Here is a 17,250-nt window from a genome sequence, read left to right as displayed (position 1 = left end):
TGGTCCTCAGCCCTGCTTTTCCAGGAAAAACATCCTCCTGCCTTGGCACAGAGTGGTTCATTAGGAAACCCGTAATTGAATTCCCTGACCATTCAGTTCTAAACCCCCTTTGATGGAGAATTAGTTAATTACATTGGACCCAGTATATTCCTTGTCACAAATTTTGCCCATGTCCCCCAGATATGCCATTGCAGGCTCCTCTTGCATTGTGTCCTTTGAAATGCCTCGCTGAGCCTTTGAAGCTCTCCCCCCTTAATGACGCATTGTTCCTTAATAAGTTGCCTGTAACATTTCCCCATTAGGAAATCGCTGTCTGCCGCTCACTTCGGCTGTGAATGAGCAATAATAATCCGAATGTAATTGATGATGTCGCAGAAGAAATGGGGCTGGGAGCTACCTGGAGGATTGGCTGGAGCAGGGCGGAGGGGGGGAGAGCGCAGTCCCTGCCCGCCCGCCCGCTCGCCCTCCCCGGCGCCCTGCCCTTGGCCGCGCTCGCCCTGCCAGAAATCCGTTTGACTTTGAGACGGGGGCTGAATCCAAACTCCCAGCAGCAGATAAGAGCTGAGGAGATCACAGGTAGGGAGAAGCCTCGGCGCGGGCAGCTGCCTCTGCCTCCAGCCCGGGGAGCGGGAGGCGCAGGCTGCGTTTCTGGGCAAGGTGAGAGGAGATAAGGACCGTCTGGAAGGTGGCAGCAGAGCAGGCAGATGAGGAGATAACCTTCCAGATGGGCAGATTGCACGTTGCTTGGGGTTTAATGAGCCACGCTGAGGGCTTCCACGGAGAAAAGGTGGCAGAGCTCCTTCATTCTCCTCCTTCAGGGCTGGCGTGCAGTTGTGCCTCTCCGGGCGAGCTGCGTCTCAGCAGAGATCCCACTCTGGGGCACGGGCTAATGGGCACCGTGGTTTTAGCTTGAAGGGTGGACTCAGTGATCTGAAAGGTCTTTCCAGCTGAAACAATGCTGTGATTCCATGGGTTTACAAAAGGCCTTCCCCAGACTCCCCCCCCAAAAAAGTCTTTTTCCCTGAAGCTTTACCCCCAGCCCCAGGCTGCAGCAAGCGTGGCGTGGCTGTCTGCCCAAATAACCTCCCCAGCTGGTATTGCCAGGCTGCCCAGCCCCTCTGGGCACCCTGCATCCAAGCAGGGGGCTGCTCCCCATCCCTCAGCACTCCCTGCCATATGGATTGTGTCCTTTGCTTTCCAATAACCGTGGGTTCCCCCCTCAGACAGGCCAGGCCTCAGCTCTGCACCCAGGTTAGGGTACTGCCAGGAAAGAGGAAAAACTTCCCTGTAGTGAATATGGAGAGGCCTTGTCCTGACCAGGAGGGCATCTGGGTGTGGGATCATGTCCCTGCCATGGAAATCTCCCCTCCCCTGTAATTCCCAACAGATTGGGACACACACTCCAAAAAGAAAGAAAGAAAAAAGGAAGCTGCAAACCCACCTGCAGGAAACCTGCCAGCAGGATGTGAGCCCCTGCCAAGCCAGGCAGGAGTGTGCAGGGAGCAGTAATGCAGCAGCTCAGAAGCTCCTGCCCGAGCTGATCCAGCAGTGGGAAGGTGGAAGGGTTGCTCTGCTCTCCTCTCCCCTGCTGCTTCCTCTCCCCAGCCCCCTGCAGTTTTCCCGTTGCAGGGCAGAAGGCAGCCTGAGAGCAGTGCCAGCCCCAGCCTAGCACAGGTCTCTGGGCAGTGTGGCTTTGGTGGGATTTGACCTCCCAGGGACCAGCCACCAGGAAAGAGATGCAGAAACTGGGCTCAGGGCAGTGGCATGAACGGACTGGGTGGAAAAGAATCAGTGCTGGGAACTCGCAGAGCCTTTTCTTCCAGCACCATGCACTGGGGCTGTTCAGCTATGCCCATCACAGCAGCGTTTTTCATGTTAAGAAAATGACCCAAAACCCGAGAAAATGTAACCCAAAGGGTTAAATATCTTCCCTTCCTTCTCCAGCCTAACCCCAAAGCGATTGGTTTGGGATTTCTGAAACCGTTGTCTTGCTTTAACCCCTACCAAAATATCCTTGGATCCTCTGTTCTGCTCGGAGCCCCTTCTCAAGCCCCTCCCAAGCACTGCCCCCGCTGCACATCGCTGCTCACGGCCCCCTCTCGCACACCGTCCCATTCGCTCCTACATCGCTCTGCTCGCAGGCTTGAGAACTGCTCCTGCTGCGCCTTGCTTTGCTGGGTCCTCTCTCTTCCATTTGCTTCTGTTGCCCTCTGCTGGGCACTGCCAAAGGGACCGGCAAAGGAAAGGCTGATCCCCTCCTGGGCACTCTTCTTCTCTCCATCTCCCTCTGCAGCTTTAGGGGAGTCACAGAGCCTGAGACCGAGGTGCCAGCAGCATCCTGCAGCAAAATGAGGGCATCACCACTCACACGTGCCAGAGAGACATCTCCCAGCTCCCATGGCACTGCACACAACAGAATCAGAACTGTCAGGGTTGGAAGGAACCTCAAGGCTTTATTAGAATAAATAAACTTTATTAGAATAAACCAAACCAGGTTGGAAGAGACCTTCAAGATCATCGTGGCCAACCCATCAACCAATCCAACCCACCCAAACAGCTAACCCATGGCACCAAGCACCCCAGCAAGTCTCCTCCTGAACACCTCCAATGACGGCGACTCCACCACCTCCCCGGGCAGCCCATTCCATAGCGCAATCACTCTCTCTGTATAGAACTTCTTCCTAACATCCAACCTGAACCTCCCCTGGCGCAGCCTGAGACTGTGTCCTCTTGTTCTGGTGCTGGGTGCCTGGGAGAAGAGACCAACCCCCTCCTGGCTACAACCTCCCTTCAGGGAGTTGGAGAGAGCAAGAAGGTCTCCCCTGAGCCTCCTCCTCTCCAGGCTAAGCAACCCCAGCTCCCTCAGCCTCTCCTCACAGGGCTGTGCTCCAGACCCCTCCCCAGCCTCCTTGCCCTTCTCTGGACACCTTCAAGTCTCTCAATGTCCTTCTTAAACTGAGGAGCCCAGAACTGGACACAGGACTCAAGGTGTGGCCTAACCAGTGCTGAGCACAGGGCAGAATGACTTCCCTGCTCCTGCTGGCCACACTGTGCCTAATGCAGGCCAGGATGCCATTGGCCTTCTTGGCCACCTGGGCACACTGCTGGCTCATGTTAAGCCTATGACCTAACACCACCACATCAGCTAAACCATGCTACCAAGTGCCACATCCAATCTTTCCTTAAAGACCTTCAGTGATGGTGACTCTACCATGCTTTGCTCTGTGCAGCCTTTGCCATCAGGGAAGTCACAGAGAGGTTTGCACATAAAAGAGTGGAAGGGGACATCTGGAAGGGCCACACTGGCAAAACCTTGCAAGTAATCACTAGCAAGGACCTTCAGACACGGCCCAGGTATGGTCTAAGGTTGTGGCTGAACCCACAGGACCTTCGCTGTCAGTGAGGAAAGGGTGGGAAAAGTAGGATCTAAAGCAGCAGCGCTCCAAGGGAACCAAGTGACAATGAACTGTTCTCAAAGGGCACTACTGGCTCTAATTCATTAATGGCTATTGCTAGTAGATGCCAGGTGCCTCACCAGGTTGCTGATGCCTCGAGACTGAAGAGCAGCAGCAGCTCCAAAAGAAGATGCACCGAACCCTGAGGTCTGCTGTGAGCAGTACGAAAGCTCAGGCTATGCCCACAGCAAGCAGCAGGGAGAATTTCTGCTGCAAGCCAGGAGCATCACTGCTGGGAAGGTTGGAAGAGGAAGGCAAACACAGGAGCGTGGGCTGATGGTGTCACAACCACCTTGGTGAGAGCTCCAGGCCGTGGCTCTGGTGCCCACAAGCTTGTACCATTAGGGCCTGGGAGAAGCCTGGGGGCAGGGGGCCGAAGGTGAGCACAAGTGTCCCACTGGGTCTGTGAAGCTCGCTCTCTCTCCCAGCCCAGGCAGGAACCCAGAGATGTGATGCTCCATGGCAGAGCTAATGGTGCCTCATGCTGGGTCACCACCAGCCAGCTCAGAGCAGGAACTGCCAGCACCCAGAGGAATAGTCTTAATTTCCAAGCACATGACATCTGTCCTCCTGCAAAAAGCTCCCCCTCTGCCCAGCACTTCAGCAGCTTTTGCATTTCACCAGACTGGATCCAAGGTGGCAAAGGGCAAGGAAGAAATTGGAGACCCTTTTCTTTCAAGAACTGAGGGGATTTCAGCAGCAGAGAGGTGCTGCAGAAGCAGGCAGAGGCTCTCCTGTGGCATGCAGGGAACAGCACCTGTCTGCACCCAGAGCAGGAGGGAAGAGAGGGGCCTGTAAGGATGGGTCAGGGAGCAGGAGAAAGGGAAGCTGCCATCCCACCAGTCCTCACTGAAGGTGTCCTAGGGTGCCCTGAGGACAGCCAGCTTCAAAGGGGATGGCCTTTCATCCTTCCAAGTGGTGCCACCTCCCACTGCTCCTCAGGCCCAGCTGGACCTGCTTTTCCCCAGCAGCTGGAGGGAAAGTCTGGAGCAGCAGGAAAAGAGGGGGAAACAGCAGTGAGTCTTTGGGCACTGAGGGGATGCAGATGGAGCTGGCTTCAAAGGTTTCAAAGACAACCTGTGGCCCTCAGTCACAGCCACGGCTGGACTGGCTGAGGAGGGGAGACAGACGCCTGCCCAGCTGCCTCTGCTTGCAGAAGTCCTTGCACACCCCTCGGATTACAGATGATGGAGGAGAAGAACGCCTGATACCAATTAATTCCCCAAGTGTAATTAACATCTGGGCCAGCTCTGCGTGATCCCCAGCTGCTAATGAAGCATGGCACCGCTTTAATTCCTGCTACGCCGCACCATCTCCTTATTAAATCCAGGAGCAGGTTCCATCACATTTCCCTTAAAGGGAAAAAAGGAAAGAGAGAGAAATGGAGCAGGATTTGTCTCAATGAAATGTGATAGATTAGAGTTTGCTGGATAAAGAAAGTCGGAGTGGGGGGAGGGCAGGAGACGTGGAATTTCATAGGTGCGCGCAGGCAGGCAGGCACCGGGATATTCTCTCCTGCAATGACCTCCTTACACCCCATCCATCAGCCTGGGGTTGGCTTATTCTAACGAGCAGAGCCTTTTCTCGTGTCTAACAGGCCCATCAGACACAATCTGCATGCCAATTACCGGAGCAGACCCCCTGATACCGAGAAATGGAAATTAGCTGTCAAGCGAGAAGCGGCAGCGGCGAGGCTGCGGTGGGATCGCGGCCGCCCTCCCCGCCGCTCATCTCCATCCGCGCCCCGCTCCGCCCGCAGCCCTGCGAGCAGCGGGCCCCCGGTGGAGGAAAAGTCATCGAGAAAAGGAAGAAAAGCAAGAAAATCAAAAATAATAATAAGCAAACAGCCCGCCCAGCCCGGCTCGCATATGTCAGCGGCGTTCGCCTGGCTGGCCGACGCTGAGGGCACAAAGGCAAAATGACACCGGAGGGCGAGAGGCAGCCGGGGGAGGAGGGAGAGGGAAGGCGTTGGGATAATTGAGTGTTCGCGCTGGGGAGCTCAGGCTGTGCGAGGGAAGGACACAGGGAGGACACAGGGAGGGTTTGGTCCCTGCTGTACAAAAAAGCCAAACATGTGGACGGGCTGGAAAGTGTCCAGAGGAGGGCCAGGGGAGTGGTGAGAGGCCTGGCAGCCCTGCCATGAGAGCTGGGCTTGTGCAGCGTGGGGGAGAGAAAGCTGAGGGGAGACCCTATTGCCATGGACCAGGGCATGAAGGGTGGCTACCAGGAGGATGGAGATTCCCTTTGTAGAAGGAGTCCCACGGAGCAGACAAGGGGTGATGAGGACAGGTTACTGCTGGGGAGACTCCCGTTGGACTCCAGAAGGAAATGTTTCCCCATGAGCACAGTCAGACACTGGAATCACCTCCCAAGGGAAGCAGTGGAGTCTCCTGCACTGGGCAGTTTGAAGACTCAGCTTGCCAGGGTGCTGGGCCAGCTCATTGCAACTGCACCATCACCTAGAGAGGTTGGAGCAGGTGACCCTTGGGGACCCTTCCAAGCTGGGGTTCTGGGGCTGTGACATGTTACCATAAGGGCAAACCAGGAGCAGATCTGGTTCCTCATGCTCTGGGGCACTCAGGGTCCCTTCCTATCCAGTGCATTCTCTGACTCTCTGATTCTCTGGTGTATGCACCAAGACCCAAGGATCCTGCTGACCTGTGATGGAGAGGTGACAGAGGAGACAGGCAGGGCAGGGCAGAAGTGGGTCAGGAAGATGCATCACCCCTTGTAGCAAAGGGCTCAAATAGAGGCAAGAGACTAAGGTAGGAGGGGTTGTGGCAGGAGGAGGAGGAAGGCAACTTTCTTCACCTCACTTTTGTGCTGGAGGAAGCCTGCAGGACCAGAGATGTCCCTTTCCCACTCCTCCCCAGTGGCTGAGGTCCCAAGGGTTGGCAGTGCTGTGGCTTGACAAGCACACCCTGCCCTGCCTCCCTGCTCTGTAATAGCCTCATACATCAAGCAGGAGGAGACCACTGAGCATGGCCAGAAGGGCTCTGCTTCCACATCCAGCATCATTATCCCAAGGCCCCTTGGCAGGATATGCAAAGAGGCTGCAGGTCCCCAAGGTGCCCAGGAGGAGAGTGCCCTGCACAGCAGCCATCAGTTACTCCTGCTGTGCTGGGCTGTGCTTTGGCATGGAGCTGCAGGGCCAGCCCAGTCTGACAGCCTGGAGCAGGCTGCCCAGCGAGCTGGGGGAGTCACCAGCCCTGGAGCTGTTCAAGAAACACTTGGGGACATGGCTTAGTGGCCATGGTGTGTTGAGTTGATGGTCGACTCAAGGATCTTAGAGAGCCTTTGCAACCCAAACAGTTCTATGATTCTACCCAGCAGCACTGGGCAAAATGGAGTGTTCCAGCTGGGGGCAAACAGGGCTGGCTCCCTCATGGCTCCCTCTGCTCCATTTGTATCAGGTGCCCAGGACCTTTTCCTGCCCTTTAGGATCACTCAGCACCAGCCTCACAGCTCAGGGAAGCTTTCAGAGGCACTAACTGTCTCTGGCCACATCAAGCCTCTTCTCCCCCTTTCAACTGCCCAGCTTGATGCAGTGCTTAGCTCCAGGTCAAAGAGATGCACCCCATGTCTTGCATCTACAAGGGGCATCCTCTACCTGACACTGGGCTGGCAGGGTCCCCAGCATCTCCCACAGAGCCTGCAGCCATCTCCCCACTGTCTGCTCTGGGATCTCTGCCTCTCATCTCCATTTCCCACCCCAGCCCCACTGTCCCATGCATAACAAGAGGGACATGATGCTCCAGCAACAGGACTGCTGTCTGCTCAGGCTCCTCCAGGCTGGGGCTTGCTACATGTGACATGGATGCAACTCTGATCCCTTCTCCCTGGCCCTCAGCCACCCCTTCTCCTGAGCCACCACAGAGCAGCAACACAGCAAGCAGAGGGACCCCCTCCTCCCAGGCTCACAGAATGGTAAGGGGTGGAAGGGACCCTTGGAGATAATTGAGTCCAACCCCCCCTGCCAAAGCAGGGCCACTTAGGACAGGTCACACAGGAGCATGTCCAGATGGGGCTTGAAAGTCTCCAGAGAAGGAGACTCCACAGCCTCTCTGGGCAGCCTGCTCCAGGGCTCCAGCAGCCTCACAGCAAGGAAGTTTCCCTTCATGTTGAGGTGGAACTTGCTGGGTTCCAGTTTGTGTCCATTGTCCCTTGTCTCATGGCAGGACACCACTGAAAAGTGCCTGGTCCTTTGTTCTTGACTCCCACCCCTCAGATATTGATAGACATTGATCAGATCCCTCTCAGCCTTCTCTTCTCCAGACTGAACAGCCCCAGGGCTCAGCCTTTCCTCACCACACAACTGCCCCAGTCCCTTCGCCATTCCTCCTAGCAGCCACTGGACACTCTCCAGTAGTTCCCTGTTCCTTCTGAACTGGGCAGCTCACACCTGGACACAGATGTGGTCACACCAGGGTAGACTACAGGGGAAGGAGAACCTCCCTTAACTTGCTGGCTGGGTCAGGACAGACTGAGTTACCCCTAGCCAGCATCAAAACTGGGAGCCCTGGGGAGAGGAGGCCCCACTGCTCCACCATAGAATCACAGAACTGTGAGGGTTGGAAGGGACCTCAAGGATCATCCAGTTCCAACCCCCCTGCCATGGGCAGGGACACCCCACACTACATCAGATTGCTCAGACCCACAGCCAGCCTGGCCTCCAAAACCTCCAGGGATGAGGCTCCCACCACCTGCCTGGGCAAAGGACATCAGAGTGCCCAGATGCTGGAGCACAAACCCTGGCTTTGGAATAGCTCTTCCCTGGAGAGGAGCAGCAGGATGGAGGGAAGGGCATGGGGTCAGGTGGGATGAAGGAACACCAAGGCAGAGTCGGGGCCGGCAGCAGTTGTTCTGCTCAGAGCAGGCTCAGCTCCGTGCCAGCTCCCCCCAGGGCAGGACAGGAAGAAGCAGGAGAGGCTGGGCTGAGTGACTCAGTTGCTTTATTGGTGGGCAGCAGCAGGCTGGGCAGGGGCTGCCTCACTCGGCGATGCTGCGGAAGGACTGGACCGCGGGGCTGGCCGCTCCCCACTCCACAGGCTTGCGGTACTCGCCCTTGGGCAGCAGGTACTGCCTGCCCCGGTAGTTGGGGTGCTCATAGAACACCCAGACGCCCTCCAGCACTCTGCAGGCGTGCACCTCCCGCATGTGCCACTCCTCCATGACGGAAGGGCAGTCTTCGGTGGCCTCGAACATCTGCCCGCCGAAATCTCCTTTCTCAAAGACCTGGATGTGGCCCCGGCCGCCACTCGGCTGGGGAGAAGCAGAGAGAGACATCAGAGGAGGGAAGGGACCTCTGGAGGTCACAGTCACACAACACTAAGGGTTGGAAGGGACATCCAGAAGATCACAGCTCACAGGATGTCAGGGGTTGGAAGGGACCTCCAAAGATCATCCAGTCCAAGCCCCCTGCCAGAGCAGGACCATGGAATCCAGCACAGGGCACACAGAACACATCCAGATGGGGCTGGGAAGGCTCCAGAGATGGAGACTCCGCAACCTCTCTGGGCAGCCTGCTCCAGGGCTCCAGCACACTTAAACTCAAGAAGTTCCTCCCCATGTCTAGATGGAGCTTCTCATGGTGAAGTTTGTGCCCCTCACCCCTTGTCCTGACTGAGCAGCACGGGCAGAGAGGGCACAAGAGCAAGGAGCCGGAGCAGAGCACTTCCAGCTCAAAGCTCCACCAGAGCCAGGCTGCAGGGAGGGGTGAGGCCACCTCAGCAAGCCATGGGCTCTCAGGCAGCCTCCCTGCCCCACTGCTGGCTTGAACACTGGTACAGTTTGAAGGGGGAACTTTAGCCTGATCCCACCACAAACCCTTCAGCCACCTCAGAAGGAGACAAACCTCCTCCACTCCCTGCTCCTCCGGGCACCCAGGAGCTTAATGCGCTGCCGCCCCCCGATGAGCTGCGCTGTGGCGAGCAGCAGCGATTGGAAGCGTCGCCTTGCCTGGAGGCACCGCAGCAGCAGCTTTCATCTGCAGCTGCCTGGACACCATCACCTCCCCCCCCACCTCCCCCAGCCCGCTCCCCACCAGCTCTCAGGCCCAGCTGAGCTCCGCACGCTGCTGCTGGGGCTCCTCCAGGATGCTCTGGGCAGCCTGAGCTAGCTGGGGCTGCCCCTGCTGGCTGCGGGGAGGTCAGAGAGGATGAGCTCTGGAGGTCCTTCCAGCCTGGAGCATTCTATGGCACCCCCAAGCAGGCTGAAGTCCGCTCAGGACGGGTGTGTGAGCTCAGAGACCCCACTTACTATCTGGATGGCTTTGCAGGAGCCCAGGCGGTCGTTGAGGCCCATCCAGTGGTGGTAGTCAGGGTAGTCCCCCCGGCTCAGCACGTACATGTTGCCGGAGAAGTTGGGCCGCTCGTAGGCCACCCAGGTGCCCCCGTCCACGCGGATGGAGTTGCAGCGGCTCAGGTAGCTGTGGAAGTCAGGGCAGTCGCTGTCACACTCATAGCTGCGGCCCAGGAAGTTCTTGTCCTCGTAGAAGGTGACCTGGAAGGCAGGCAGAGGAGGGAGAGAAGAGAGGGGAGCCATCCCCTGCCCAACTGGGAGGGCTCACATCCCCTGCCCAGCCTCAGAGTGGGGACTCGACCCCTGCCCAGCCTCAGAGGGGGCTCTCGACCCCTGCCCAGCCTCAGAGGGGGCTCTCGACCCCTGCCCAGCCTCAGAGGGGGGACTCGACCCCTGCCCAGCCTCAGAGGGGGCTCTCGACCCCTGCCCACCTCCATAGTCTAGCCACTAGTTCACTCCACAGCATGAAACCTCTGACAGCAGAGCCCTCCAGACGTTCAGAATTCATCAAGTCCATCCCCTGAGCAGGATCAACTGCATCCCACCCAACCCTGGCAAGCTGGTTTGCCAGTGTCTGTGGCTGCCACCAATGTCTTGCCCTTCCCAGCACCCAGTTCTGTCCCAGTCCAACCTGAAGCTCCCTTGGTGAAGCTCCTCTCCCGTTTGCAGCAAAACAGCAGCACACTTCCCTCCCACCTTCTCTAGGTCAGTAACTACTGAATGATGGCCAAGGAAGCCACAGGCAGATGGCCTGCAGTAAGCAGCATCTCATTCCCATTGCCTCAGCAAGTGTCTGCAGTGAGACCTTTACTGCTGCCAGGGTGGTGAGGGCTCTTGCTTCCTGGGTCATGTCTTCGTAGCCCTGGATGTTGGAAGAAGTGCTTCCCCATGAGGGTGGTGAGAGCCTGGCACAGGTTGCCCAGGGAGGTGGTGGAAGCCTCATCCCTGGAGGTGTTTGCAGCCAGGCTGGATGTGGCTGTGAGCAACCTGCTGTGGTGTGAGCTGTCCCTGCCATGGCAGGGGGTTGGAGCTGGCTGAGCCTTGAGGTGCCTTCCAAGCCTGACAGCTCTGTGATTCCTTGCTGACACTCCATCAGGTCCACAGCTTGCTTTCTCAGAAGCCCATACATCAGGCAAGCTTTAAGAGTGCCAAGACAAACTACAGCAGTGCTCCACACACGTGGCAGACAGCACAGGCACGGGAGGGGTGCATTTGTGGTTGGCATTTTCTGCCTTGGCTGCTGCAAGCTCACAACAGAGCTGACAGATGTCTGAGCCAGCCATGGCTCACCAAGTGCCACGTCCAGCCCCCTCTGGAACACCTCCAGGGATGGGGACTCCACCACCTCACTTTGGCATCTTCTTTTCCCATCATTTTTCCATAGCCTGAGCACTGAGATACAGAATCACCTTCTGCTCTGCTTGTACTTCACCTGGACCGGGGCTGCTGGCCCCCATCTAACCTCCCTGCCCACCGGCACGGCCTCAAGCCAGGAGACAGCCTCAAGCCAGGGACAAGCTGCTCATCATGCTTGGACTGTTTGGGTGCTTGGTTTGGGGTCCTTTCTTTTATTCCCTTTGCATTACAAAAGTTCAGCCACAGTTTTCCTGGAGCTGGTTGGTCAGTGTGTCCCATCGGCACGACCAGGAGCCTGGGGAGTCAGACTGACCACAAATGGTAGGGGTTGGAAGGGACCTCTGAAAACCATCAAGTCCAACCCCCTCTGCCAAAGCAGGGCCACTTAGGACAGGTCACACAGGAACACATCCAGATGGGGCTTGAAAGTCTCCAGAGAAGAAGACTCCACAGCCTCCCTGGGCAGCCTGCTCCAGGGCTCCAGCAGCCTCACAGCAAGGAAGTTTCTCTTCATGTTGAGGTGGAACTTGCTGGGTTCCAGTTTGTGTCCACTGTCCCTTGTCTCATGACAGGACACCACTGAAAAGTGCCTGGCCCCTTCTTGACTCCCACCCCTCAGATACTGAGACATTGATCAGATCCCTCTCAGCCTTCTCTTCTCCAGACTGAACAGCCCCAGGGCTCTCAGCCTCTCCTCATCACACAACTGTCCCAGTCCCTTCACCTCCTTGGAGCAGCCATTGGACACTCTCCAGTAGATCCCTGTCCCTTCTGAACTGGGGAGCCCCTAATTGGACACAATAAGCCAGGTGTGGGCTGGTCTCATCAGGACAGAGCAGAGGGGGAGGAGAACTTCCCTCTACCTGCTGGCCACACCTCTAAGATGAGTGACTCCAACCTTCTGCCCAACACCTCCATGACCTCCAGACCGTGTCTCAGAGTGCCACATCTGCTTGTTCTTTGAACACCTCCAGGGCTGGGGACTCCACCACCTCCCTGGGCAGCCTGTGCCAGTGCCTGACCACTCTTGCAGCCAAAAAATGCCTCCTAATCCCCAGCCTAAGCTCCTGTAATGCTCCATCCACCCCAGCCACCATGCGTGAAGCGGGGCAGGCTGGCCGGTCGCTTTGGAGCAGAAAAGCTCTCCCCAGCCAGCCTGGCACAACTGAACTCCAGTGTGGCAGAGCTCCCTGGTGCTCCTAGCAGAGGATCTTGCCTGTGCTACCCAAGAGCATAGCAAGGGTATGGCCATGCCCACAGCACAGTGACCAACCACAGGTGGTGTTCCTGGAGCTCTTCTCAGGCCATCTACAGGAACGTGGGGAGAGGGCTCCTGCCCACCCACTCCCCTCCACAGCCCTTTGCACACACCCTTCCATTCATGTCAGACCTTCATACTCCTCAACTCTCCTCCACTGACCCAGGCACAGGGAGAGCAGAGGTTTCTCACCCCCAGGACAGTGACAGGTGAGCTACAGGCTTCCATTCCAGGCTCTGCCATCCCACTGGGTCGAGTCTCACCCCAGTGCAAATCACCTTCAGTCAAGCCACCAAGTGGCTCTGTCTATGGCACTGAACCATCAACCACTCACTGCCCAAACTTGGCTTTTTGGGGCTTCCCTGGGCAGAAACCAGCCTTGCCTTAGCAGCTCTCCTTTATGGAGCTGCCTTGGCCACCCCACAGCACTTCTGTTTACTTCCCAGCAGCGGCTCTTCATGAGCAGTGACTGCAAACCACAGCTAGCAGTGCCCACTGCCTTCTGAGGAAGCAGAGAGGGGGCAGTGACCCCCTTCTAGGGCAGACTGCTTGCTGAGGCTGTGGGAAGTCAGGTCTTGATCCTCTCCTCTCCCTGGAACGGGCTAGGCAAGAACAGGGCAGAGAGCAGCTGAGATTTGTGCCCTCTGCTGCCTTAGCTGCCCCTGGACGTGGTGCTGCAGCACAGCAGCACACACAGCTCCCTGCAGCATGCCCACAGGGGACATGGCCTTCAGCAGGGGGAAGGGCAGCAGGTGCCTAAGGCTCTTCAAGCAGAGCAGAGGGCCATGGATCAGTTACACTTGCCCAGCACCTACAGGCAGCAGTACTTGGAGGCTGTGCCTCTGCCATGTGCAGCCAGCAGGTTAGGAGCAAGCAGCAGCCCCATCCTCAGGCTCCAAACCTGCTCACAGCCAAACCGCTTTCAGCCAAGGTCACAGGGAAGCAGAAGCTGAATGCAGACCTTCCCCAGCATCAGCCAGTGCCTCCAAACCACTCTGCTACTCAGCCTTCTGCCCACGCTGCTCCTGTGGGCTCCACAGCTGACAAGGAAGGAAACCCAGAACTCATCCAATGGAGACACAACTGGTCACAGCCTCTCTTTCACAGGACAAACCAGCCACTAGCCCAAAGCTCTCACCCTCCTTTTCCTGCCCAGTCCCAGCCCTGCAGCAAAGTCTGCATGACCAACCAGCTCAGCTTTGCTAACTTCCAGACTGCAGATCACTGCCTCAGAGTTGGTCCCCACATCACTCCAGCTGAAGCTGGGCTTTCTGATCCACCTCCTTCTCCAGTGCACGTTCAGCTCTGATGATTCTGCCAAGTTCAGTGGAGCACAGAACATCGGGGGCTGGAAGGGACCTCCAAAGCTCATCCAGCCCAACCCCCCTGCCAGAGCAGGGTCACCTATACCAGATCCCACAGGAATGCATCCAGGTGGCTTCTGACTATCTCCAGAGGGATCCACAGTCCCCCTGGGCAGTCTGTTCCAGGGCTCTGTCACCCTCACAGGGAAATAGTTCTTCCTCCTGTTTCCATGGCACTTCCTCTGCCTCAGCTTCCAGCACTGCCCCTTGTGCTGGCACTGGGCAGCCCCCTGCAGAGCCTGGCTCCAGGCTCTGGGCACTGCCCCTGCACAGCTTTATCACCATGAATGAGGTCACCCTCAGGCTCCTCTGCCCCCAGCTAAAGAGCCCTCAGCTCCCTCGCTCTACCTTTGTAAGGGAGATGTTCCACTCCATCATTTTTGTGGCTCTTTGCTGGACTCCCTCAAGCAGTTCCCTGTTGGGAGGTTGGTTTGCATCCCTTGGGGAGCACGACAGCCTCTGGTACTATGGGCAACATTCAGGTGTCTCTGTGGCAGCACACCCTTTGCTCCACCATGGAAGGGGGCTGTGGCAGATGCCACTGCTGTTGGGACTCAGGCCCTCTGAAGGACAGCTTCCATGGCACTCTGCCCTGCACATGCAGGTGGGCACCTTCACTGTGGGCACCTTCACTGTGGGCACCTTCACTGTGGGCACAGCAGCCTCCACAGGCAACTCACAAGGCATCAGCTCCTGCTGCACTTTCAAATGTCCCCTGGCCAGCCACTGTGTGCCACCTCCCTCCTCCCACACAGCCACACCTAGAGGCTCAGAGGATGTCAGGGGTTGGAAGGGACCTCTGGAGAGCTCCCAGTCCAACCCCCTGCCAGAGCAGGACCATGGAATCCAGCACAGGTCACACAGAACACATCCAGACAGGGCTGGGAAGGCTCCAGAGAAGGAGCCTCCACAGCCTCCCTGGGCAGCCTGCTCCAGGGCTCTGGGGACAGCCAAGATCTGGGAGGAGACCCAGGAGGGCTCAGTGCCAGCTTCCCTCCACGGATGGCAGGATCTCCAGCAGCTCCTCCTGCCCCCACACGGCCAGGGGAAGCTTTCAGCCAGCGAAACCGGGAAGCCAGAGTTTCTGCACCACTTACCCTGCTCAGTCCTCTCCTCCTAGCCACAAGCACCCGGGGCCTGCAGCTGGCCTTACCTTGGTTGCAGCTCTGGACATCTTGGTGCCAGCCAAGCTCCCCGGCGCTGGAGGATGCCGCAGCCGTCCCAGGCAGGCTGGCTCCCAGGCCCTTTTATGCCGGGCGTGGCTGAAAGCAGCCCGCCGCTTGGTCATGAGAATGGGATCCAAAAATTGAGTCAGGGATTCTGGGGCTGCAGCCCAGTTCCAGAAAAGCAAACAGGATTATGGAATAAAGGAAGGCTTCACCATCCTGCCTTTGTCACCAGCTGCTGAGTCAGGACACCAAAACTCTGCCAAAGGCGCTCAAAACACGCAGCCCCCTGCCGAGGCCGGGGGGAGGGGGCAGAGCTTGGCTGCTCTGCTTTGCAGCAAAGGCACCCCAGGCAGCTCTGACAGGCCCAGCCCCACCTGCAAGGAGCAGCCCAACACTCAGCCCACAGCAGTGCCAGGCAGCCAAGCATGCAGCTGGGAAAGGGAGGGAAAGCAGCCCAGGCTCCGGGGGGAGGCTCTGCTCCAAGAGCTCCCCCGGACACAGCTGGGCAGCCAGGAGGCTGCAGACCACACAGCACACCTCCAGCTTCAGCCCTGCTCACAGACACACAATGGGGTGGGCTGGAAGGGATCCTAAGGATCAGCCAGTTCCAACCCCCTGCCATGGGCAGGGACACCTCCCACCAGCCCAGGCTGCTCAGGGCCTCATCCAGCCTGGCCTCAAACTCCTCCAGGGAGGGGACAGCCACAGCCTCCCTGGAGCAACCTGTGCCAGAGTCTCCCCACCCTCACTGCAAAGAATTTCTTCCTCATCTTCAGTCTCAACCTCCCCCCCTCCAGCTCAGAGCCATTGCTCCCATCCTGTCACCCCCAGCCCTTGTCCAAAGTCCCTGCCCAGCTCTCCTCGAGCCCCCTTCAGGTACTGGAAGGCTGCTCTGAGGTCTGCCTGGAGCCTTCTCTTCTCCAGGCACCTGCTGCTGCAAGATGATGCTCTGAACAATGCCCAGCACAGAGGAGAAGTCTGGCCACACCCCCCCACAGGGAGTGATTTCACACCCCCCCCAAAGAGAGTGATGTCCACATCAAACAGAACCCCAGGACTGTCTAGGACTCTGAGATGGAGTCCAACCATCAGTCCAAGAGCACCCTGGGTGTTGAAGCAGTAAAGAACAATGCCCACACTTCTGCTAGCCTCACAACTAACCCCAGCTCCTCACAGCACTGCCTGAGGTGTTTGTTTCAGCCACACTCTGGCCTAGAGAGCAAGCAGGGTGAGGGCTGTGGCTTGTGTGTGGACCCAGCCCCCACCCCAGCCAATGCCTGATGAAAAACCCCACCCCTGCAGCAGCCAGGGCTTAGCAAGACAAAGGCAGAGGAGTTTGGCACAGCAGTGCCTGGAACAGGCAGGCTCCAGCTCAAATCTGCCAGGACAAGCAGGCTTGCAGCAGCAGCTCTGCTGAATGCACTCAGGTAGGACAGCCTGAGGCAGACACATCCAGCAGCAGCCCATGGCAAGGGGTCCTCAGTCAGCTGCTGCTGCTGGGAGGTTGTCAGCTCATTTACTGCTTGGTTGAGCTTAGGGTGCTTTAACTCAAACACTGAGTGATGAAGGTCAGAGCTCCTGTCAAAAGGCATCCTTGTAACTGAGGAGCACATCTCAAAGCTCCACTGTGACCACTTTAGAGACATGGAATCACAGAATTGCTTGGGTTGGAAGAGACCTCCAAGTTCATCCAGTCCAGCCTTCAACCCAGCCCCACCATGGCCTTTCAACCCTGTCCCCAGGTGCCATGGCCACATGCTTCTTGGTTATCTGCAGGGATGGGGACTCCCCACCTCCCTGGGCAGCCTGTGCCAGCCCCTGCTCCTCCTCTCCAACCTAAGCCTCCCCTGGCACAGTTTCAGGCCATTTCCTCTCCTTCCATCACCTGAGCCTAAGGAGAAGAGCCCAACCCCACCTGGCTCCAGCCTCCTCTCAGGGAGCTGCAGAGAGCAATGAGGTCTCCCTCAGCCTCCTCTTCCCCAGACTAAACACCCCCAGGGCCCTCAGCTGCTCCTCCCCAGCCCTGCTCTCCAGACCCTTCCCCAGCCCTGCTGCTCTCAGAGCTGCTGTGTCCCTCTGCCTCTCCCTGGGACAGGTGCCAGGCTGTGGTGACAGCTTTGGTTTATTAACATTTGCCAAACCACTGCCAACACCTGAGGCATTCCATCCCCCAGAGCTCCAGTGCTGGGGTGCCATCCTCAGGGAAAAGCACACCCATTGGCTTTCAGTCACTACAAACAAGCAAACCTTTCCTTCCTGCAGCTCTGAAGAGGCGGGAGCTGGCTCCTGCCATCCCACAGCAGTGATGGCCAGGGCCAGGGCAGCTCTGCACCAGGAGGAGCTCCTTT

The 17,250-nt window shown here is 57.8% G+C and overlaps 1 protein-coding gene across 2 annotated transcripts; it reads right to left on the bottom strand.

The window, feature by feature from the left end:
• Window positions 1-8,398: 8,398 nt before the first annotated feature.
• On the bottom strand, window positions 8,399-17,242 carry CRYGS (crystallin gamma S). Of its 2 annotated transcripts, none has more exons than XM_068145673.1 (3): window positions 14,887-17,242; window positions 9,714-9,956; window positions 8,399-8,717 (listed from the first exon to the last, which is right to left on the bottom strand). In XM_068145673.1, the coding sequence occupies exons 1-3, from the start codon at window positions 15,019-15,021 to the stop codon at window positions 8,445-8,447; spliced, it is 651 nt and encodes a 216-aa protein (XP_068001774.1). In that variant the 5' UTR covers window positions 15,022-17,242; the 3' UTR covers window positions 8,399-8,444. The 2 variants fall into 2 exon arrangements, with proteins under 2 accessions (XP_068001774.1, XP_068001775.1); XM_068145674.1 differs by lacking the exon at window positions 14,887-17,242 and adding an exon at window positions 10,158-14,862 and having other exon boundaries at window positions 9,714-10,037.
• Between the last annotated feature and the right edge of the window lie 8 nt (window positions 17,243-17,250).

This window comes from Melanerpes formicivorus, unplaced genomic scaffold (assembly GCF_026170545.1).
Source record: "Melanerpes formicivorus ecotype bairdi unplaced genomic scaffold, bMelFor1.0.p_v2 SCAF_12, whole genome shotgun sequence".
Lineage (NCBI taxonomy): Eukaryota > Metazoa > Chordata > Aves > Piciformes > Picidae > Melanerpes > Melanerpes formicivorus.
The sequence above is the reverse complement of the archived record's forward strand: the minus strand, read 5'-3'. Positions and strand labels throughout refer to the sequence as shown.

Coding starts and splice junctions, on each gene's coding strand:
- CRYGS (XM_068145673.1), bottom strand. CDS start 15,021: ATGACCAAGCGGCGGGCTGCTTTCAGCCACGCCCGGCATAAAAGGGCC. Junction 9,957..14,886: donor TGTCCAGAGCTGCAACCAAG/GTAAGGCCAGCT, acceptor CCTGCCTTCCAG/GTCACCTTCTACGAGGACAA. Junction 8,718..9,713: donor CCTGCAAAGCCATCCAGATA/GTAAGTGGGGTC, acceptor GCTTCTCCCCAG/CCGAGTGGCGGCCGGGGCCA.